Genomic DNA, 25,077 nt, shown 5'->3' with positions numbered 1-25,077 from the left:
CCTTACACCTAAAGGAACTAGAAGAAGAACAAGGTCCAAAATTAGTAGAATAAAGGAAATAATAAAGATTGGAGCAGAAATACATGAAACTTAAAACTAAAAAAAAAGAAAAGAATCAGTGAAACTAAGAGCTGGTTCTTTGAAAACATAAACAAAATGAATAAGCCTTCAGTCAGAGTCATCAAGAAAAAAAGAGAGAGGACTCAAACATAATCAGAAATGAAGGAGGAGAAATAACAACTGACACCAAGAATTATAAAAGAATATTATGAAAAATTATATGCCAACAAATTGGACAACCTAGAGGAAATGGATAAATTCCTAGAAACACATAATCTTCCAGAAATGAATCAAGAAGAAATAGAAAATCTGAACAGATCAATTACTAGTAATGAAAGTGAACTGGTAATCAAAAACTCCCAACAACAAAAGTCCCGGACCAGATGGCTTCACAGGTGAATTCTACCAAACATTTAAAGAAGAGTCAATACCTGCTCTTCTCAAACTATTCCAAAAAATTAGAAGAGGAAGCAACATTTCCAAATTCATTCTGCAAGGCCAGAATTACCTTGATACTAAAACCAGACAAAGGCAATACAAAACCAAAACCAAACCAAACCAAACCAAATCTGCAGGCCAGTATCCCTGATGGACACATGCAAAAATCCTCAACAAAATATTAGCAATTAGCTAATTAGCAAACCAAATTGAAACTATCAATCACCAAGATCAGGAAGGATTTACTTCTGGGATGCAAGGGTGGTTTAACATTCACAAATCAATCAATGTGATACCTCACGTTAACAAGAGAAATGATAAAAGCCATATGGCCATCTCGATAGACGCAGAAAAAGCATTTGACAAAATAAAACACCCATTCATGATAAAAACTCTCAACAAAGTGTTTTTAGAAGGAACATATCTCAATAGAATAAAGGCCAAAAAGGAAAAACCCACAACTAACATCACACTCGGTGAAAAAAGAAAAGCTTTTCCTCTAAAATCAGGAACAAGTCAAGGATGTCCACTGTCATGAATTTTATTCAACACAGTTCTGGAAGTCCTAGCTGCAGCAATCAGACAAGGGAAAGAAATAAAAGGTATCCAAAGATGAAGTACAACTGTCATTATTTGCAGATGACATGATACTACACATAGAAAACACCAAAAGACTATTAGAATAAATGAATTCAGTAAAATTGCATGATACAAAATTCATACACAGAAATCTGTTGCATTTCTATGAAGTAGCAGAAAAATAAATTAAGAAAACAATCCCATTTATACTTGTACCAAAAAGAACTGAATACCTAGGAATAAATTTAACCAAGGAGGTGATACAAACAAATGGAAAAATATACCACGCTCATAGATTGAGAGAACTAATGTTGTTAAAATATCCATACTACCCAAAGCAATCTACAGATGCAGTGCAATCCCTACCAAAATACTGATAGCATTTTTCACAGAACTAGAATATATAATCCTAAAATTTGTATGGAACCACAAGAGACCTTAACTAGCCAAAGCTATCTTAAGAAAGAACAAAACTGGAGGTATCATAATCTCAGATTTCAAGATATACCACAAAGCTATGGTAATCAAAAAAGTAAGGGACTGGCACAAAGATACAAACACATAGATAAATGGAACAAGACAGGGAACTCAGTAATAAACCCATGCTTGTAGAGTCCACTGATCTATGACAAAGGAGGCAAGGCTATACAATGGGGGAGGAGACAGTCTCTTTAGGAAGAGGTACAGGGACAAATGGACAGCTACAAGTGAATGAAACTGGACCACTTTCTTACAGCACACACGAAAATAAACCAAAATGGATTAAAGGCCTAAATGTGACACCTGAAACCATAAAACTCCTAAAAGGAAACATAGGCAGTAATCTCTTGAACATTAGCCTCAGCAACATATTTATGGATATGTATCCTTAAGGAAGAGAAATTAAAGCGAAAATAAACTATTGGGAACACACCAAAATACAAAGCTTTAGCATAGAAAAGGAAACCATCAACAAAACAAAAAAGCAAGCTACTGAATGGGAGAAGATATTTGCAAATGATATATCTCATAAAAGGTTAATATCCAAAATGTGTAAAGTACTTATATGACTCAACACCAAAAAGACCAAACACTCCAATTAAAAACTGGGCAGAGCACCTGAACATTTTTCTAAAAAGGATATACAGATGGCCAGCAGATACATGAGAAGATGCTCAACATCACTAATCATCGGGGGAAATGCAAACCAAAACCACAATTAAATATCGAAAAGGCTAGTATCAAAAAGACAAGAAATAAAAAATGCTGGCAAGGATGTGGAGAAAAGGAACCCCTTCTGCACTGTTGATGGGAATGTAGATTGGTGCAGCCACTGTGGAAAACAGTATGGAGGTTTCTCAAAAATTTTAAAAAATAGAAATATCAGGGGCACCTGGCCGGCTCAGTCAGAAGAGCATGAGACTCTCCTCCTCCTCCTTCTTCTTTTTTTTTTTTTTTAAAGAATGTGCAACTCTTGATCTCAGGGTCATGAGTAAAAGTCCCTCATTGGGTGTAGAGATTACTTAAATAAATAAAAATCTTTAAAAAATTGAAATATCATATGATCCAGGAATTCCATTACGGGGTATTTGCCCAAAAAGAATGAAACACTAATTTGAAAAGTTATATGCACTCCTATGTTTATTGCAGCATTATTTACAACAGCCAAGATATGGAAGCAACCCAAGTGTCCACTGATGGATGAATGGTTAAAGATGTACATATACACCATGAAATATTACTCAGCCATAAAAAAAAGAATGAAATCTTGCCATTTGCAATAACATGGATAGACCTAGAGGGTATTATTCTAAGTGAAATAAGTTAGACAGAAAAAGGCAAAAACCGTAAGATTTTACTCGTATGTGGAATTTTAAAAACAAAACAAGTGAACAAACAAAAAAATAGGCTCCCAAATACAGACAAAGTGGGGGCTGCCAGAGCAGAAGCGGGTGGGGGAATGGACAAAGTCAGTGAAAGGGTTTAAGAGGTACAAACTTCCGGTTATAAAATAAATAAGTCATGGAGATGAAAAGTACAGCATAGGGAATACAGTTAATATTGTATTAATGTTACATAGTGACAGATGATGATCGCTTATCATAGTGAGCACTGAGTAATGTATAGAATTGTAGAATCACTATGTTGTACACCTGAAACTGATATAACATTGTACGTCAACCACATTCCAATTAGAAAAAAAAAACTAAAAAAACTGAATCCGGGGGAAAAAAGAATACACTTAAGAAACGTGAACAATCTATGTGAAGAAAACTATGCAATCGTTAGAAAACCACAAAGGTACGCTTGAGCAAGCGGAAAGATACCACTTGTCCTTGGTTCTTGAATAGGACGCTTCATCACCATGAAGATATCAAATCTCCCTGTACTAATTTATAAATTTAACACAATAAATTTTAAAAATAGCACCAGGATTCTTTGTTCTGCAATTTGAAAAGTTGAAATTAAGTTTGACCTCAGGTCAGTTTGTCAACCTGAATTAAAACTGTGACTTAAAGAAGAAAGCTGTGGGCCGCCTGGATGGCTCAGTTGGTTAAGCATCTGACTCTTGATTTCAGCTCACTCAGGTCATGATCTCGGTCCTGGATCCAGCCCCAAGTTGGGTTCCTCACTCAGTGGGGAGTCTGCTTAAGATTCTCTCCCTCACCCTCTGCCCCTCCCCCTGCTCGCGTGTGCACACGCGTGTGCTTTCTCTATTAAAAAATCTTTAAAAAAAATACAGGAGAAAGCTGTATGCTGGCATTCCTCCAAGAAAAGAGCTCATTACCACTGAGTCCGTCGCACTACCTCTAGTTGGTTAGCTGCCGTGTGGAATGAGGATCGAGGATTACTAAATCATCCAGTTTCCAAAAGAAGCAGAAAAATCTCCATTTGCATGTGACATTTTCCACATGAATACGTTGGCAAGTAATTTAAACTAAAAAATAAAATACAGTGGAGATAAAACATGCTTTGCAGGTCATGTGTAGCCCATAGGCTGTCAGTTTTTGACCTTTCGGATCAAATTTTTCTGTAAAGGTCAGAGAGCAAATAATTTTAGGCTTTGCAGGCCATAAACACCCTCTGTTGCATATTCCTGTCCATTTTTACACCATTAAAAAATGTAAAAGGACATCGTTAGCTCGAGGGCTGTAAAAATCAGGCCTTGGATTGGCTCGAGGGGTTGTACCTTGCCTATCTTGGTTAACAGAAATCATTAGCTTTGAGATTCAACAAATACTTCTAAAGGCAGCCATGTTATCTGACTTCTCTCTCTCACGAAGATATTTTTTTAATTAAGCTGGAAGTATATTTAAATTCACTGCTGTGGGACATTTCATAATGCAGTACATTTTTCTCCTGGTATATGGAAAATATTCAGAAAGCATATCCCGAAAAGGAGTTTATGCATGATTTTAAGATACATTCCTACCATCTGTCACATTTTAACTGCTCTTACAAATGATGCCATATTGGCTGAAAAATGTTTTCTATTTTATTCCAATCATGTTCTCAAAAAAACCCCCCCAGTTTTACCAGGTTTACAATTTAGACTTTTGTATTCAAGAATTGTAAGGGTGGTTTCTTGTTTCTTGGCTGGCAGCTCTACTCATTTCCTTTTTTAATCCCTTAAAGAGAAGCATGCTTGATAAAGCTGGATAATAGCATCTATTTCCAAGACAGGCCAAGAACTTTAAAATCCCATTAGACTAATGATGTGGCAAACATCAGAGGAAAAGTCATTTCCAATTCATCCTTACAGATCACTTCAGTCCTGTACCAACCTCAGAAGGGACATCAGTGATACGATCTGGCCCTGAACAACTGTGAAACTTATTAGGAGACTACTTTCCTAGAAACTTTAAAAATAGGATAGTGAGGGGCGCCTGGGTGGCACAGCAGTTAAGCGTCTGCCTTCGGCTCAGGGCGTGATCCTGGCGTTATGGGATCGAGCCCCACATCAGGCTCCTCCGCTATGAGCCTGCTTCTTCCTCTCCCACTCCCCCTGCTTGTGTTCCCTCTCTCGCTGGCTGTCTCTATCTCTGTTGAATAAAGAAATAAAATCTTAAAAAAAAAAATAGGATAGTGAGATTTGAAAAAATAACTGCATGTGAAGAAGATTGATTAGATGGATATCAGCTCTCAAATTCCTCTTAAACTTCACAATTCATTTGGAAAGATATTGGGAGTATCAATTACAGCATTATTTACCAAATCAAATTTGATCATGGATCACTAGTAATTTGACTCTAGTTCTACCCTGGTTGTACTCAGTCTACACATCAATAACAAAACCAGCCTGGGACTAAGGATTTCCTAGAGCTTGGCTGGCCCAATGGCCCAATGCTGCTTTATCATTATCTCTAATTTCAGGGAAGAGCAAACTTAAGAGCAGCTCTTAAAGATTAAGAACAATGATGTGCTAGGGTAGGCAAGCCAAGGGTTAAGTAACAGTGAACCACCTGTTAAACACAGCCATCACTAAAGATGAAATTACATACGCTATGATGAACCAGTATATATGAAAAACAATGATACTGAAGTTAAAAACTCATCACTCCCTAATTATTTTACATTCTACCCTCCTCTGCATTCTTGACATTATTTGCATCAATTATATCTGTACGGTAGAAGTACTACAGAATGATGGGCTATTGGGCATCTTTTCCTAACTCTGCAGTGTCATCACATTGGTAATCTGAAATTGTACCGGGAATATTTATACCACACAATAATATAAATCGGGCCCCATCTTACCTCCCAAAGGGTCAGTTTAAACATTTAAAGCCACATTACCATATATTGGCTAACCGAACATAATCATAAAAATAAATAAATAAATAACCCAGAAAAGAAAATAACCACGTTGGCGTGGGGGGGGGGCCTGGGTGGCACATTTGGTTAAGCATTCAGAGTTTTGGCTCGGGTTGTGATCTCATGGTCTTGGGATCGAGACTCGCATCTGGCTCCACACTCAGTATGGTGCTTGAGACTCTCTCCCTCTACACTGCCGTCTCCCCACCCCCACTCATGCTCTCTTTCAAATAAATAAAATCTTATTTTTTTTTCATTTTTTAAAGATTTTTATTTATTTATTTGAGAAAGAGAGGAAGAGAGATGGCATGAGCTGTGGGAAGAGGGAGAAGCAGACTCCCCGCTGAGCAGGGAGCCCTATGTAGTTCTCGATCCCAGGACCCTGGGATCATGACCTGAGCTGAAGACAGACGCTTAACTGACTGAGTCACCCAGGTGCCCCTCAAATAAATAAAATCTTAAAAAAAATAAATAAGCACATTACTGGCTGGAGAGGGTGGCACAGCCCCTGGGTGGCTCCTGTGCAGATCCCATCTCAATCATTCTTTTGAGCCCCATAAAATAGTCTTTAAAAACAAGTTGCCAAGCAGCAGAATACACACTTTCTCAAATGCCATAGAGCATTCTCCAGGATAGAACATACACTAGGCCACGAAACAAGTCTCAGTAAGTTTAAAAAGACTGAAATCGCATCAATTCTGACCATGATGGTTTAAACTAGGAATCAATTATAAGAAGAAAACTGGAAAAACCACAAATACATGGAGATTAAACATGCTACTTAACCAATAGGACAACAAAGAAATCAAGAAATAAAATAATACATGGAGACAAATGAAATGGAAATACAACATACTAAAATCTATGGGAAGCGGCAAAAGCAGCTCTAACGGGGAAGTTTATAGCCATACAGGCCTACCTCCAGAAATAAGAACAATCGCAAATAAGTATGTAACTTTACACCTAAAGGAACTAGAAGAATGAAGGCCAAAGTTAGTAGAGGAAATAAGACAGATCAGAGCAAAAATAAACGAAATAGAAAGGATCAATGAAACTAAGAGCTGGTTCTTTGAAAAGACAAAATTGATAAACCCTTAGCTAGACTCATCAAGAAATAAGAGAGGGCTGGGGCATCTGGTTGACTCAGTCGATAAAGCATGTGACTCTTGATCTTGAGGTTGTAAGTTCGAGCCCCAGCTCCTAAGTTTGAGAAGGATCAAAAAATCAGAAATGAAAGAGAAGAAATTACTACTGATGCCACGGAAGTACAAAGGATCATAAGAGACTATTATGAATAATTATACACCAACCAACTGGACAAATTAGAAGACATGGATAAATTCCTAGAAATATATAATCTTCAAAGATAGAATCAGGAAGAAATAAAAAATCTGAATAGACTGATTACTATTAAGAACATACAATCAGTAGTAAAACACTTCCAGTGAACAAAAGCCCAGGACTAGACAGCTTCACCAGTGAATTCTACCAAACATTCAAAGAAGATTTGATACTTACCTTTCTCAAACTCTTCCAAAAAACTGAAGAGAAGGTAATGCTCCTAAATTCATTTTATGAAACCAGAATTACCCTGATAACAAAACCAGAAGGACCTCTCTCTCTCTCTTTCTCTCTCTCTCACACACACACACACACATTATAAGCCAATACTCCTAATGAACCTATACACAAAAATCCTCAGCAAAATATTAGCTAACTGAATTCAACAACACATTAAAAATATCACACACCATGATCAAGTGGGATTTATTCCAGTGATGGAAGGATGGTTCAACATTTGCAAATGAATTCGTGTGATACAGCACATTAACAAAATGAAGGATAAAAATCACATGATCATTTCGACAGATGTAAAAAAGGCATTTGAAAAATTCAACATCGATTTACAATACAAACTCTTGACGAAGTGGATATAAACTGAACGTATCATAATAAAGGCCATACCTAACCTCATACTCAACAGCAAAACAGCTAAAAGCTTTTCCTTTAAGATCAAGAGCAAGACAAGGATGCCCACTCTCACCACTTTTATTTAACACAGTATTGGAGTCCTAACCAGGGCAATTAAGCAGGAAAAAGAAATAAAAAGTCACCCGAATTTATAAAGGAAGAAGTAAAACTATCACTGTTTGTGGACATGATTTTATTTATAAAAAGCCCTAAACAGTCCACCAAAAAACTATTATAATACACAAATTCAGTAAAGCTGGAGGGTACAAAATTAATATACATAAATCTTTCACATCTTTATAAACTAATAACAAACTAACAGAAAAATCCCAAATAGGCAAAGCAATCCTGAGAAAGAACAAAACTGAAGGTATTACATTTCCTAATTTCAAACTGTATTAATCAAAACAGTATGGTATTGGCATAAAAACAGACACATTGATCAATGGAACAGATAGCTCAGAAACGAACCCAAGTATATATGGTCAATCAGTTTATGACAAAGGAGGCAAGAATATACAATGGGGGTACGGGCAGTCTCTTTAATAAATAGTGATGGGAAAACTGGACAGCCACATGCAAAAGAATGAAACTGGACCTCTTTCTTACACCATACACAAAAATTAACTCAAAACGGATTAAAGACTTGAATGTAAGACGAGAAACCATAAAAATCCTACAAAAAAACATAGGCAGTGAGCTCTGTGACACTGCTCTTGGGGATATTTTGTTTGGATCGGACTCCAAAGGCAATGGCAACAAAACCAAAAATAAACAAATGGAACCACGTCAAACTAAAAAGCTTCTGTACACACAAAAAATTTGTCAACAAAATTAAAAGGCAACCTACAGAATAGGAGAAGATATTTGCAAATCACATATCTTATAATAGGGGTTAATATCCAAAATATAAAGAACTCATACAGCTCAATAACAACATAAAAATAAAAATAATCCAATTAGAAAATGGACAGAGGATCTGAATACATATTTTTCCAAAGCAGACATAAAGATGTTCAACAGACACATGAACAGACGCTCAACATCACTAACCACAAGATATACCACCTCACACCTGTCAGAGTGGCTATAATCAAAAGAATAAGCAATAACCAGTGTTGCTAAGAATGTCTAAAAAAATGAATCCTCACGAACTGTTAGTAGAAATGTAAATTTCTGCGGCCACTATGGAAAACAGTATGGAGGTTCTCTAAAAAAGTTAAAAATAGAACTAAAATCCAAAAATTCCACTTCTGGATATTTATCCAAAGAAAATGAAAACACTAATTTGAAAAGATATGTGCAGCCCTATGTTCAATGCAGCATTATTTATAATAGTGAAGATATGGAAACAACCTAAGTGTCCATCCATGGATGAATGGATAAAGATGTGGTACAACAGAATACTACTCAGCCACAAAAAAGAATGCAATCTTGCCATTTGCAACAATATAGATGGACCCAGATAGTATTATGCTAAATGAAATAAGTCAGACAGAAAGCAAATACATGGAATCTTATACGTGGAGTCTAAAAAAATAAGCAAACAGAACAAAACCAAACCCAACTCATAGATACAGAGAATATGTTGGTGGTTGCCGGAGGGGAGGGTGTGGGGGGTAGGTGAAATGTGGGATGGGGATGGGGGGTACAAACTTCCAGTTATATAAATAAATATTTATATAAATAAATAAGTCATGGAGATGTACTGCATGTAACGTACAGCATGGTGACCAGTCAATAACATTATATTGCAAATTTGAAAGTTGCTAAGAGTAGAACTTGAAAGTTTTGATCACAAGAACAAATTTTTCATAACTTTATATGGTAACAGATGGTAACTAGACTTACTATGGTGATCATTTTGCAATGTATACAAATATCCAATTGTTACACTGGACACCTGAAACTAAAATAAAGTTGTATGTTAATTATATTTCAGTTTTTATAAAGGTGCCCAAAATCTTTTAGGGATCATTAGAAATGGCTTCCTTTTGGAACACACATACCCTCTCTTTAAACAATGAAGTATATTTGCTAATAAACAGCAAACTGTGTCTTAGAAATTTTGGAATTCCCACAATTGGTGTTTTTGAGAAAGGCTTATGACTGGTTATTTTTATTTTTTGTCCTTTGTCTCTTACATCAAATACTTTCTCTTGTGAAAAGAGCTCTTGCCCTAAGGCAACGTAAAGTAGCCTTGAGAACAAAGAACAAAGATGGACCAAATTGCTCCCCCCAACCTCCAGGAAGTAATTAAGAAGGCCCAGAGCAACTCCCTGCAATACAAAGGCCAGATTCACTAACGAATGGTTTGGACGCTGTTTGGGTCATTTCAGACATATGGAGTATCTCATTCAAGTTACTTAAAAGAACATCGAAATTAGTATGAGAAAAAATGAAGGCATGTGTGTAAAGGACATTACACACATTAGTTTTGACTTTTTCTTTAAGCTTTCCTTGGAGTGCCTACCAATATACTCTCAACACCTAAGCTGAATTGGGAAAAAAGTTATATACACAAAACATAAATTATTTTTAATTTGCTCTTTTTTATGTAGTTGGGGAAAAAAACCAACCCTGAACCCTAGGTGGTGATGTGTGCCATACTAATGCCACTATATCTTGTAAAAAGTGCATGAATCAGGACAAAGGGCCATGCGCTGGTTCTTGACAGTAAATTAAGGGCATCAAAAAGTCAAAAGAAAGTAGTTTCCATGACTGAGGAATTATTACCTAACTCTAAACTTGAGTACACCAACGTTCTGTATTTTTTTCTACAGGAAATGCACAAATAGGATGCAGTATACTGAGAATCAATCACATACATTTTCAACTAAACAATGAAAAATAGTAGAGCAACCATTAAAGTTTTAAAGGTTTTTTCCAAGTATTAATATGTGGGTGTATGTCTGTAATAGAACCTTCAAAGGTACCCTTAGTTCTTCAGTATTTAATATCTGAATAAACTAAAAAATGTCATGTCATGATATCTTTGATCTCTAAAAAATTATTTATAAGCCTAAGTGGATGATTTTATTTGCACTATCCTACTTTGATGACCACTTGGGAATATGGTTAAAATCCTGCTTCTGATAGATCAAAAAAAGTGAAAACATTCTCCACTTTATACTTTATTTAAAATTAATAAAATGATAAACACAATTACAGGTAAATGGCAATTCAGCACATTTAGTTGGATAATATTTTTAAAATTACATATTCACAAGTACACAGAGCCTTTACCAACATCAAACATTTTAGTCTATGTAGTCAAAGTCTTCTGGAATTCCAAAGTTTTTATCAATTTTATTTTCTTCGAACCCAAATTTTCTTTTGGCCCAAGATTTTATTGCAAATATATTATCTATAAAGAAAATCGAGAAACATTTTTAAGAATTGAAAACACAATCATAAACACGTCAAATATAATTATATTCTTTTTTGTTACTTCTATTACTTTCAGAAGTATCAACATAAGAAGTATGCTTTATTTTCAAAAGTAATGGCAATTCATTTCCGAAGAAAGAAAATACTTTAGTACTTTGAGCAACCGGATCTCATATTTAAAAATTCAGCAAATTAGTTGCCACTAAAGAATACCTGAGTTAAGAATAATCCAAAAACAGGGAAAGGCTAACAATGGTGTTTCTTCCACATTTTCACAGCAGAGGTCAACACTCTTACCTCAGGAATGACAATTGCTCCTGTTCCCAAAGGGTACTCATTCTCTCCAGACCTTCTTCCCTTCCCCACAGATGATAATGGTTTCCAGATAATCAGGCCAGTGTGAGGGAGAAGGGGAGAGGAGAACAGAAGGTAGTTCCCTATCTTCAGACTAAGATAGGAGCAGATGGACCCTTCGTGTCCTCTACGGGGAAATTTAAAATGCATTGTGCCACTGAAGGGTTAGGTCTCCTTATAGGAATTTATCCCAGGGAAACAAAATAAATTGTGTACAAAGATTTATGATTAAATCTTTATTCCAATGTAATAAAAGAAAAAATAAAAAGAATCTAAATATCTAATCTCATTTATTGTACTTCACTTTATTGTACTTCAAAGATAGTGAGTTTTTACATATCACAGGTTTGGGGCCACCATGTGTTGAGGAAGTCTATTGGCGCCATTCTTCTAATAGCATTTGCTCACTTCATATATTTATGTCACATTTTGGTAATTTTCATGTATTTGAGTCTTTCATTAATATTATTAGATTTGTTCTGGTGACCTTTGATGCTACTATTATACTGTTTGGGGGCACCACGAACCGCACCTATGTAAGACAGCATACTTAATAAATATTTTGTGTGTTTGTCCCACCAGCTGGCTGTTCCCCCATCTCCGTACCTCCCCTCAGGCCTCCCTATTTCCTGAGACACAACAACATTGAAATTAGGCCAATGAATAAACCCAACAACAGCCTCTAAGTGTTCAGGTGAAAGGAAGAGTTGCACATTCCTCACTTTAAATCAATAGCTAGAAATGATGAAGCTTGGTGAGGAAGGCACGTCAAAAGCCAAAACAGGCTGAAAACTAGGCCCCTTGTGCTAGACAAGTTGTGAGTGCAAAGAAAGAGTTCTTGAAAGAAATAGCAAGTGCTACTCCGGTGAACACACAAATGGTAAGAAAGGGAAACGGCCTCGTTGCTGATATGGAGAAAGTCAGAGTGGTCTGGATAGAGGATCAAACCGCCACAGCATTCCCTTTATGTAAGAAATACACTGCATAAGGCTATAGCAGCCATAGAGAGTGAGTCCTCTGATGGGTGTGAGCAAAGTAAGTGAAAAACTTTCTGGAAAGGATTCACCATTCAAGATGCTATTAAGACCATCCATGATTCATGGGAAGAGGTCTGCATATCAACATTAACAAGTCTGGAAGAAGTTGGTTCCAACTCTCAAGGATGACGGTGAGGAGCTCAAGACTTCAGCGGAAGAAGTAACTGCAGATGTGGTGGGAATAGCGAGAGAGCTAGAATTCCAGGTGGGGCCTGAACAGAACTGAACTGCTGCAATCTCAGGATCAAATTTGAAGGGATGAGGAGTTGCTTCTCATGGATGAGCAAAGAAAGTGATTTCTTGTGATGGACTCTACTCCTGGTAAAGATGCTGTGAAGATTAATGAAATGACAAAGGAAGAATTTACAAAGTTACATAAACTTAACAAAGCAGGGGCAGGGTTTGAGAGAACAGATTCCAATTTTGAAAGTTCTACTGTGGATAAAATGCCAATGAACAGCATTACACGCTACAGAGAAATCGCTCCTGAAAAGAAGAGTCAATCAATGTGGTGAACTTCTTCATTGTCTTATTTTAAGAAATTGCCACAGCCACCGTGACCTTCAGCAGTCACCACCCTGGTCAGTCAGCAGCCATCGGCATGGAAGCAAGACCTCCACCAGCAAAATGATTAGGACTCACTGAAAGCTCAGGTGATGGTTAGCGTTTTTTGGCAAGAAATTATTTTTAAATTAAGGTATGGACATTGCTTATTTTGACATAATGCTATTGCATACTTAACAGACTATGGTATAGCATAAACGTAACTTTTATATGCGCTGGGAAGCAAAAAATTGATTTGACTCACTTTATTGTGATATTCACTTTACTGTGTCTGTATTTTATGTTACCCTGAACAAATTAATACCTGGAGTTTGATCACCTTTAAATATATCATTTTAGGAAATTTAATTCCAAGTATCAGATAATAACTACATGTTTGGAATGAAGTTTGTTTTGAAAGTGAATACTACTGCATCAAATAGAATAATGGTAACAGAATATCCCCAGTTCTTCTAATTAGATTGTAATGGAATAACAATGGAGAGTAAAAGATGAATCTTTATGTAACAATTTAAAGCAAATCTTTAGTTTTCATGAAGACCTGAGAGAGACAACTACTAACATGAGGCACTCCAGAATGATTTGTTTAGTTTTTCTAGTGTCTGCACAACCATGCATTCTTGTCAGTCACGGTCAGATACTTACATCGGGCCCCCTGCTACGTGAGACAGGTATGAAGTGTATTACAGGTACTCAACAAGGTAGAGAGCCTATGCCTTCAAGCTGACACAGGAGAGAGAGAAAAATCAACACATTACTAAAGAATTCCAAAGTGTTATGTATGTTACAGAGAAAAGATCAAGTAGGATGTGTACAGCTTCCAGAACAGGCTGCAAAAGCACAGAAAGATTGCCAGGAAATGAGAGAACAGATGCAGCCCTGTAGGAAGCTTGAAGGAATGGGCTTCAAACCTGGATCGGGAGAGAAAAAACTAAGCAGCACAATAAGGCTACAGGCTTAGCAGGAAGGAGTTGCTGCTTCACGCGATTGCAAGAAATCATTTTAATATAAACCTCCAACGATGACACTTGATCTTAGCCGAAAGGCCGAGACGCGAGGAAACCTCCAAAGATTAAAACCAAACCAAAAGAACAAACAAATGAAAGCCTATCCACGATAGTGCTTAACGGACCAACTCAAAAAGACTGTTCAACATGTCTTGGGCTGCTGGATGTCTGCCTTCAAACAATGTTACCTGCGATCTTGAATTAATTCCCTGTCAAACACAATTTTCCTATTATGTGGAAATTTTTATAAATGGAAAAAAAATAGTGGGTTTTTTTTCCTTTAAAGAAAGAGTCTTAAGACTAGTAGGATTTCTGTTCATTTCCATGGTGGCATCCCCAGGATACATGCAGAAATTGGATGGGCAATATCATAAACATGAGTCTGTGTTTAGAACCTCACAACATCTATCCCCCCCCAACTCACTACGATGCCTCTCACATAAAGTCATAAATACTCCACTATCTTGAATTACTAAGCAAGGTTTTATATAAGCTGTTAAATTACATTTAAAGTGTATTTAATGCCATAAATCATTTAGATATGATATTTCTAGTGATAATTTATACCCTGAGGTAATCTCTCCTTTTGTAAAACTGAAATATTGAATTACTGAACAGTAAGCACCTTCCATTCTAAACACATTTTTAAGGACCTTTTTAGGTAAAAGGAAAGCAAAACCTTAACTAATAAGTAGGTAATAATCTTTAGTTACAAGTATTACAGATGTTTTCTTTTTGTTTTGAAGACAGGTTGGTTTTCTGTGGTATAATTTGTTTTAACTCCATGCTTTTCACAACACTTTTATGTTGGAAGGAGCAAGTTGTACCTTCAAATGGAAATATGGTTCCTAACAGCTGTTTCTGCTGTGCTAAAAATATCTTCCTTCCTATATGACTTTAAAAGTTTCAGGTTCTTTCTCAACTAATAACATAAGGGGAGAAAGAAGCTCAAATTGTTCCTTTTTTTCATAACTGGACGTTTATGATCAAGTGAAAAACATGAAAGGATTTTTTAAGAGAAGAAGGGAAACGGGAGCATTTGTTTATCTATATATCTAACATTGTGTCAAAGGGCTTACAAACTTTTATTTAATTCTCCCACAACGTAAGGTAGATATAATCTAATGGAGGAAGCAGGTTCAGAGAAGTTCAATAAGTGATACAGCACCTGAAGAACACAATCCGGATTTCTTTCAAAGTCAAGTTCTTCCCACCATATACACAGGCTGCTTATCCCTATGCTTGCTGAGCTGCTTTGCTGAGAACTATTGGGGAAAGTCATATTGTCTTATTTTTTTTTTTTTTAAGATTTTATTTATTTATGTGACAGAGAGACAGCCAGCGAGAGAGGGAACACAGCAGGGGAGAGGGAGAGGAAGAAGCAGGCTCCCAGCCGAGGAGCCCGATGTGGGACTCGATCCCGGAACGCCAGGATCACGCCCTGAGCCGAAGGCAGACGCTTAACGACTGCGCTACCCAGGCGCCCCACATTGTCTTATTTTTAACCTACGAGTATGCTTGTCTTTTTCACTTACTCAAAATTTTGAATTTCTCAAATTTTATATTTATATTGATATTACTGTATTTATTATTTATTTATACTTACTGGACACACATCTCATTCTTTTCTTTAATGTTAGCTTGCTGTTTTTACCCTCTTCTTATCACCAAAGCATTACATTATTTCTGAACGTATTACTTTGTAATAAATAAAAATTTCATAGGAACCAAAGGCCAATGACAATGATTTTATCAATCTACTTCATTCTAAAATAGACAAGGAAACGTGATTCTTAAACATTTTGTGACATACAGAAGCCTGGACATGGAGTCAGGAAACCTGGCTCAAATCTTTGTACATTCAGTGACTATTACCTTTGACTCAAGGCAGTCACTTTGAATTTTCTGCATCTCTGTGTCAATACAATCTTACCCATACTCTCCCAGAGAAACAGAATGATGAGGAGTAGCACATGTGAAGGTATAATAGACTCTTACCAGGACAGTAAAAATTCAATTACCATTACTTTAGAATACTAGAAAAACATCAGTATAATTTGTAGATAGGTTTTAACAGTACTAATCATACCTGTATATAATTGACAACAACCCTATAACTTTCTTCCATACTTTAAGACACAGAGAAAATGCCTTATTAATTCTCATTTCTTAGAACAACTCTGGTGCAGACCAGAGGGTATATCCATTGGCAAATGGATTAACGAGGCATTTATATGAAAGCAGGTATAGGGAAGACGTTATCATGCAGTGGGTAAGAGCTTGGATTCTGGGATCAGAAAAGCTGGATTCTAATTCCCATTCACTGCCTAGCCCCTGGGTCACCGTAGGCCCTTGATGGCCTCAGTTCCATCTCTAAAATTAGGGATGATAATCCTATTTCCCTCACAAGATTGTTGCAGAGATAAAATGAGAATGCACTAAAGATACTCTTTACAATGCATGGCTTATAGTCTAGCCCTCAACAAATGTTAGCTATTATTAACATGAGCAAGAAGACAAATCTTTAGGATTCCATTAAATTCTTTAAAGTTTTATCTTGCACTAATATCACGAAGGTTAAGTGATTAGCCCAAGTAACTTATCTAGGAAAAATTACACAAAAGTTAAACTGCAAGCCATCATTGGTTTTACAAAAATAGATTGTATTTTATTTATTTTTTTATTTTTAAAGATTTTATTTATTTATTTGACAGAGATAGAGACAGCCAGCGAGAGAGGGAACACAAGCAGGGGGAGTGGGAGAGGAAGAAGCAGGCTCATAGCGGAGGAGTCTGATGTGGGGCTCAATCCCATAACGCTGGGATCATGCCCTGAGCCGAAGGCAGATGCTTAACCGCTGTGCCACCCAGGCGCCCCCAAATAGATTGTATTTTACATACAAAATGACTCAAAGTAGGATTTAAAAAAAAAAAAACTTAAGTAACTGAAATATAATGATTTAATAAAAATACAGGGGTGCCTGAATGGCTCAGTCAAACATATGACTTGGTTTCGGCTAAGGTCATGATCCCAGGGTTGTGGGACTGAGCCCCGTGTCGGGCTCAGCGCTCAGTGCACAGTCTGCTCGAGATTCTCTCTCTCCCTCTCCCTTTGCCCCTCCCCCTGCTCCAGATGCGCATGGTCTCTCTCTAAAAATAAACAAACAAAATCTTAAAAAAAAACTTAATACATACATTTCTGGGAAGGTCTTTTCTTGAACAAAACTAGGCACAATAGCTTCTGCGTTTCGTATCATAAGCATGGAAAAAGCTGAACTATAGCTTATCGGTACCATTGTAATACATACCGGTCCATCTGTTAGCAGCTTCTTTGGCTACTTTATTTGCTTGACCTGAAAAATATATATATTTATAAATAATGATACTCATCTATTTATAGATTCATTTTTTATATGAACAAAAGGTTATACAAATTAGAGTTTATATAAAAAGCTCAGTGACAGGGGCGCCTGGGCGGCACAGCGGTTAAGCGTCTGCCTTTGGCTCAGGGCGTGATCCCGGCATTATGGGATCGAGCCCCACATCAGGCTCCTCCACTACGAGCCTGCTTCTTCTCCCACTCCCCCTGCTTGTGTTCCCTCTCTCGCTGGCTGTTTCTATCTCTGTCAAATAAATAAAATCTTTAAAAAAAAAAAAAAAGCTCAGTGACATATTGAATCCAACAAACCTGCTCAACCCCTCAAAGAAATTTTAGTTTCAATTATATTAGTCATGAATAGTCAATGTAAACAATTTCCCTTTCCTAAATGTCCATTATTACTGTACTTGTTCCTTTAAAGATAAGTGTGAGATGTGTTTCTCAAATAATTTACAATATCAAGAGGATAAAATAATTTAAGTTTAATGATAAGAATTTTAGAGTATATATATTAGATTACAATAAACCTGACCTTAAAAAAATTTATATTATACATCTGGCTATTAAATGTATCTATGTCTTCAAGTTAATCTACATAACACATAACAGTGCCATGATCAACTGAGCATAAATACTATTTATTATGATGGCATTTATTTATTAAAAGATAATTTATATACTACAGAATTCATCATATTAAAGTGCATAATTCAGGTGTTTTTTTTTTGTTTGTTTGTTTGTTTTTAAAGATTTCATTTATTCATTCGACAGAGAGAGAGACAGCCAGTGAGAGAGGGAACACAAGCAGGGGGAATGGGAGAGGAAGAAGCAGGCTCCCAGCGGAAGAGCCTGATGTGGGGCTCGATCCCAGAACACCGGGATCACGTCCTGAGCCGAAGGCAGACGCTTAACGACTGAGCCACCCAGGCGCCCCATAATTCAGGGTTTTAGAACAGGGTTGTAAAACCATCACCACTACCTATTCCAGAACATTCTCATCACCCAAAAGAAAATCCCATACCCATAAGCAGTCACTCCACATTCCCTTTCCCCCCAGCCCCTGGAGACCATTAATCTACTTCCCATCTCAATGAATTTCCTTATCCTGCACATTTCTTATAAATGAAATTATACAGTATGTGTCTAGCCTCTTTCACTTAGCATCATGTTTTCAAGGTTCATTTATGTTGGAGCATGTATCAATACTTCGTTTTTTATTATCAAATAATATTCCATTGTATGGATATACCACATTTTGTTTTGTCATTCATCAGTTGATGGACATTTGAGTTGCTTATTACTAATATGAATAATTTAATAATTTTTGTGTGAACATGTTTTCAATTGTCTTGGATATATACCTAGGAGTGGAACTGCTGGCTCAAATTGTAACTCTTTGTATAGCATTTTAGGGAACAGATAAATTGTCCTCCAAAGTGGCTATATCATTTTAATAATACCATCAGCAAACTAAGAGTTCCAATTTCTTCACATCCTCACCAACAATTATTTTCCATTCTTTTTATTATAAGCCATCTTACGCACTGTGAAGTAGTATCTCATTTTGGTTTTGATTTGCATTTCCATAATAACTAATGATTTTGAGCATCTTTTCCTATGCTTATTGACCATTTGTATATTTTCCTTGGAAAAATGAATACTTTGCCCATGTTTAAATTGGGTTTTTAAAAATTGTTCAGCTGTCATTTTTAAAAATATATACATTTTGGATATTGGACACTTGTCAGATACAAGATTTGCAAATATTTTCTCCTATGCTGTGGGTTTTCTTTTCACTTTCTTGGTAAGGTACTGATACACAAAAGTTGTTAATTTTGATGAAGTCGAATTGATCTGTTTTTCCTTTGGTTGTCTGAGCTTTTGGTGTCCTATCTAAGAAACTGCTGCCTAATCCAAGGATACAGAGATATACACTTATTTTTTCTTCTAAGAGTTTTTATAGTTTCTTACATTTAGTTCTTTGATCTGTTCTAGTTTTTATATATGGTCTGAGATGGGAGTCCAGGTTGATTCATTTGCATGTGGATGACCAGTTATGCCCAGCACCATGAGCTGAGAACACTACTTTTTCCTAATTGAATGGTCTTGGCACCATTGGTCTTGAAAACCAATTGGGTTTACTTCTGGACTTTCAATTCTATTTCTTTAACCTGAATGTCTATTCTTTATTTTTTTTTTTTAAGTACTCTCTACACCCAATGTGGGGCTTGAACTCACAACCCCAAGATCAAGTTACGTGCTCTTCTGACTGAGCTAGCCAGGTGCCCCTGGGTGTCTATTCTTATACTAGCACCACCTTGTCTTGATTATTGTAGCTTTGTAGTAAGTTTTTAAATTGGGAAATTTGAGTCTTCCAACTTTGCTGTTCTCTTTCATGATTTTTTAAAAAGATTTATTTATATAAAATAAAGAGAGAGAGAGAGCACGTACCCAGTGGGGAGGGTCAGAAGGAGAAGGAGAGTGAAACTTAAGCAGAATTGGACCTGAGCACAAAGCCCAACATGGGGCTCAATCTTGTGACCCTGGGATCACAACCTGAGCCAAAACCAAGAGTTGGTCGCTTCACTGACTGCACCACCCAGGGGCCCCTCCTATAAGATTCTTTTGGCTATTCTGGGTCCTTTGCATTTTCATATGAATTTTAGGATCGACTTACCAATTTCTACCAAAAAGCAGTTAGAATTTTGATAGGTTTAACATTGAATCTATAGATCAATTTGAGGAGTATTTCCATCTTAACAATATTAAGTCTTTCTATAAACACAGAATGTGTTTCTGTTTATATAGGTCTTTAGTTTCATTCAATGTTTTGTAGTTTTCAGTATAAGTATTGTATTTCCTTGACTAATTTTATTCCTAAGTATTTCATTCATTTGTAAATGTATTCTTTTCTTAATTTCATTTTCAGATTGTTCACTGTTAGCATATAAGATACATGTGATTTTTCTATGTTGATTTTTGTATCCTCCAACTCGCTGACCTCCCTTACTATTCAACATGGATGCCTTTTATGTCTCTTTTTTGCCTAATTGCCCTGTCTTGAACTTCCAGTACAATGTTGAATAGAAGTGGTGAGCGAGGTCATCCTTGAGGAAAGCACATAGCCTTTCACCATTCAGTATGTCCAGCTGTTGATTTATTGTAGATGCCCTTTTATAATTTGAGGACGTTCACTTCCATTCCTAATTTGCTGAGTGTTTGTATCATGAAAGGGTGTTGGATTTTGTCAAATATATTTTGCCTAAAGAGACAATCATGTGTTATTGTCACAAATTACATTTTATATATTGTGTACCCAACAAAATAGCTTATCATTATTGCTTTATGCACCTGTATTTTAAATCGGATAGGACACACACACACACACACACACACACACAGATATACTGTCTTTTACATTTACCTATGAAGCAGCCTTTACCAGTGTGCTTTATTTTTTCATGTTACTGTCTAGCGTCCTTTCATGTCAATGAGAAAGACTCCCATATTTTTTAGGGCAGGTTTGCTAGTGAAAAACTATCTCAGTTGTTGTTTACGTGGGAATATCTTACTTCATGTTTGAAGGAAAATATTTCTGGATATAGAATTCTTGGTGGACAGTTATTTCCCCCCCTTCACTTCGAACACGTTGTCCCAATGCCTTTAGCCTCTATGGCTTCTAATAAGAAACAAATTGTTAATCTGATTGAAAATTCCTTGTGTGTGATGAGCCGCCTTTCTTGTTGCTTTCAAGAATCTCTGCTTATCTTTTGCCAAGGTGATTATGATGAGTTTATATGTGGATCTTTTTGAGGTTGTCCTAAATTGGGGTTTAAGTTTTTTCGGTATATAGACTGTTTTTCATCAAATTTGAGAAGGGTTCAGCTCTTACTTTTTATTTAATATTCTTTCAGTCCCGTTCTCTCCTCTCTCCTTCGGGACTTCCTTCATGTGTATGCTTGCACTCTTGATGCTGTGCCACAGGTTTCTTGAGATGCTGTCGATATTTCTTCATTCTTTTTTCTTTCTGTTCCTCAGGTTGAATTATCTCTATGGAACTATCCCCAATTTACTAATTCTTTCTTTTGCCTGCTCAAATTCGCTGTTAATCCCAAGGGCAATTTTCGTTTCAGTTATTATGGTTTTCAACTCCAGCATTTCATTTAGTTCCTTTTTAATAATTTCTGTATGTTTGCTGATATTCTCTATTTGGTGAGATTTCATTCTCAGACTTTCCTTTAGTTCTTTAGACATTTTTTTTTTTTTTTTTTAGCTCCTTTAACCTATTTAAAATATCTGACTGAAAGTCTGGGTCTAGCAAGTTCAACATTATGCATTGCACATGAACAATACTCTCTTTGTACATCTCACAATTTTTTAGTTGAAAGTTGGACATTTTAAATAATATAATGTGGCAACTCTGGAAATGAGATACATCCCCCCCTTCCCAGGGTTGTTGTTTTTGGTACTTGTTGTTATTGTTTGTTCAGTGATTTCTCTGAACTAATTCTGTAGTCTGTATTCTTTGTTATGTGTGGCCACTGAAGTCTCTAGTTCGCTTACCAGGTGGCTAATAATTGAACAGAGATTTCTTTAAACACCTGGACTAAAACTCCAAGTCTTTGATGAGAGACTGTGTGTGTGAGTGTTGGGGCGGATTTCAACACTCAGGTAGGCAATTTACAACTCTGCCTTGGCCTTCACTTCCTGCATGCAGAGTGCTAAGGTCTGCTGGAGGTGGGAGATTAGGAACTTCCTAGGACCTTCCTGAAATGTGCACAGCCTTATGCATGCATATGGCTTTCTGTATTTCCCAAAACATGTTGCTTTTCAAGGCACCTATGAACATCTCTTTCAGCCTCTCCTTTCAAGCTCTTTGATTACTCTACTGTTTGGCTTAACTGTTAAGCCAGATAAAATAGCTGTGAAGTTAAAACTCCTGCCTGTAATTGTTTTAGACAAATGCTCCCCAGAAAGAGGCTGTTAGGACTGGGCATACTATAAGCCAGATCAAATAAGGACAATCCTTCCTATCGGTGGCTTTCAGAAAACCACCAAAGATGTCAAATAGTGACAGTTTGGGGGAAATGAGAGTCTTAAAGAGCTCCGGCTCCATTTTACTCCCTCTGATACCAGGAATGCACAGCTGTTAGTTTTCAAGGTTACTGCTGAGCTATAGAGTAGGGGATGAGAATAGGACAAGTTAAAATACCATAAGCTTATTATTCTCGCTGAGATTCAGCCATTTTTTCTTGAATAGGCAAATCATTGGTTAGTATCTAGAATTCTCGAAAAGTTGTGACAATTTTTGCCAGCTTTCATGGAAGGATAAATTTTCAGAGGTCCATACTCCATCATTATCACTATCATCCTGGCATTTCTAAGAAGATTTCTTAAGTACTTCTAAGATTTACTTTCAAGTATTTTTGTAGGAATTCAATTTTTATTACAACTTATTTTATCTGTTCTCACTTAAGTAATGGTCAGAGTAGCTAAAATTAAATTTTATTTTTTATACATTATTGCTTTGACTGCTCACTTCTTAGATGTTTGGCATCAATCTTGCTAAAGCTTATTTAACGTAGATATCAATAAGTCAACTAGCATGATGAAATATAAATGTTTCCTGCAAGAATTATTGAGAAATAAGTAAAAGATTATACATAAATATGTCTACATGAATATAAAGGTTACAGCTCTTATCATCAGAAAAACTGCTTCAAAATAAACCATAACAGACTTAGAGATTAGCCTGATTGTTGTAACATGGGTGTTACAGCCACACTATTAAGAACCAAATCTTATTAAAATCAGTTTGTGAAACTCATAATCCTTTAATCCAGTATAATCTGTTTTGTAATAACAAGATAGCAAAATCCTATGAAACCCTTTATTATCAAAAAGCATGTTTTAAAAACAATAATCTCTCTGGGAAAAGGAAATAATCTCATTTGGGGAAATAGAGGTTAAAATCTAAAGAAATTCTCCAGATTTAGTAATAAGGAGATCACTACCATTTACTACTTACATATTTAAATTTCTTGAACCTGTGGATTTATAATTTACATCAAATTAAAAAAAATAGCCTTTATTTCTTCTGATAGTTATTTCTTCAGATATTTTCCAGGCCTGGACACATGCACACTCACACACTCACCCCACCCCCAGCATACACTCATTTTGGGACTTTGATTACAAATATATTAGGTCACTTGAAGTTGTCCTACATGTCATGGATGCTATTTTCATTTAAAAAATTTATTATTCCTCTCTAGTTTCATTTTGGATAGTTTCTACTGCTATGTCTTCAAATACACTAATTCTTTCTCCTGCAAAATTTAATCTGCTATTAATCCTATCCAGTGTATTTTTCATTTCAGACATTGTAGTGTTCAACTCCAGAAGTTTAACATGAATCTTTTTTATATCTTCCATGTTTCTACCTAACTTTCTGAACATACATTTTTTTTAAAGACTTATTCATCTATTTTAGAGAGAGACAGAATGCAAGAGGGCAGAGCAAGGAAGAGCAGAGGGAGAGAATCCCCAAGCAGACTCCCGACTGAGCACAGAGCCTTGATACAGGGCTCCATCTCACAACCCATGAGATCACAACCTGAGCCAAAATCAAGATTCAGATACCCAACTGACTGAGCCACCCAGGTGCTCCTATGTTTATAATAGTTTTAATGTCGTTGTCTTCAAATTCTACTATCTGTGTCAGTTCTGGGTCAGTTTTAGTTGAAGGATTATTTTTTTTCATTAAGGAACATGTTTTCCTATTTCTTGGCATGCCTGGTAATCTTTCATTATATGCTGGACATTATGAATTTTATTTTGTTGGGTACTGGCTATGTTTGTATTCCTAGAAATATTCTTCAGCTTTGTTCTGGGATATACTTCAGTTACTTTGCAATCGTTTGATGTTTTCAAGACGTGGCTGTTATGGTCTGTTAGACGGATGGAGAACAAAGCTCAGTCTAGGGCCAATTAGTGCTTGCTAACTGAGGCAAGATGTTCTTGAGTGCTCCACCTAATGCTTTGTGAATTACAGATTTTTCCAATCTGCCTGGTGAGAATAGGCATTCCTCTTGGTTCTGTGTGAGTGCCAGGCACTTATTCCCTCTAATTCTCTGAAATTGCTCTTTCCCTAGCTTTGGGTAGTTATTTCACCTGCATTCACTGAAAACTTGAGGGGAACCCTCTGTAGATACCCAGGGATCTCTTTCTGTGTAATTTCTCCTCTCTAGTATGCTGTCCTGTGAACTCTAGCCACACTGGTCTCCCTGATTCCCAGTTCCATTTGCAGGGCTCTGCCTAGGTTCTCCTTCCTTCTGCCACAGCCTAGAAATGCAATAAAATAAGCCAACACAATTTTAAGACTTACTTTGTTTCCTTTCTCTAAGAGTCATTGTCCTTTATTGTCTGATATCATGTATCTTAAAAACCTATTTTGTATATTTTATGTGTTGTTTTTCAGGTGGGAGGATAAATCCCGTCTGTTA

At 36.4% G+C, this 25,077-nt stretch overlaps 1 protein-coding gene across 1 annotated transcript in view; it reads right to left on the bottom strand.

Moving 5' to 3' along the window:
• Positions 1-8,057: 8,057 nt before the first annotated feature.
• MND1 (meiotic nuclear divisions 1) overlaps positions 8,058-25,077 on the bottom strand; it is a 66,416-nt gene continuing 49,396 nt past the window's right edge. Inside the window, exons 8-9 of the mRNA XM_045798630.2 lie at positions 17,502-17,546; positions 8,058-11,209 (exon numbers count right to left, since the gene is read on the bottom strand). Of these exons, the coding sequence (XP_045654586.2) occupies positions 11,103-11,209; positions 17,502-17,546 (152 nt within the window). The 3' untranslated portion in view covers positions 8,058-11,102. The remainder of the gene's footprint in view (positions 11,210-17,501; positions 17,547-25,077) is intronic.

Source organism: Ursus americanus, chromosome 13, assembly GCF_024610735.1.
Source record: "Ursus americanus isolate L20-20 chromosome 13, mUrsAme1.1.p, whole genome shotgun sequence".
In the NCBI taxonomy this organism is placed as follows: Eukaryota; Metazoa; Chordata; class Mammalia; order Carnivora; family Ursidae; genus Ursus; species Ursus americanus.
Note: the sequence above shows the minus strand (reverse complement) of the source record. Positions and strands in the feature narration are given on the sequence as shown.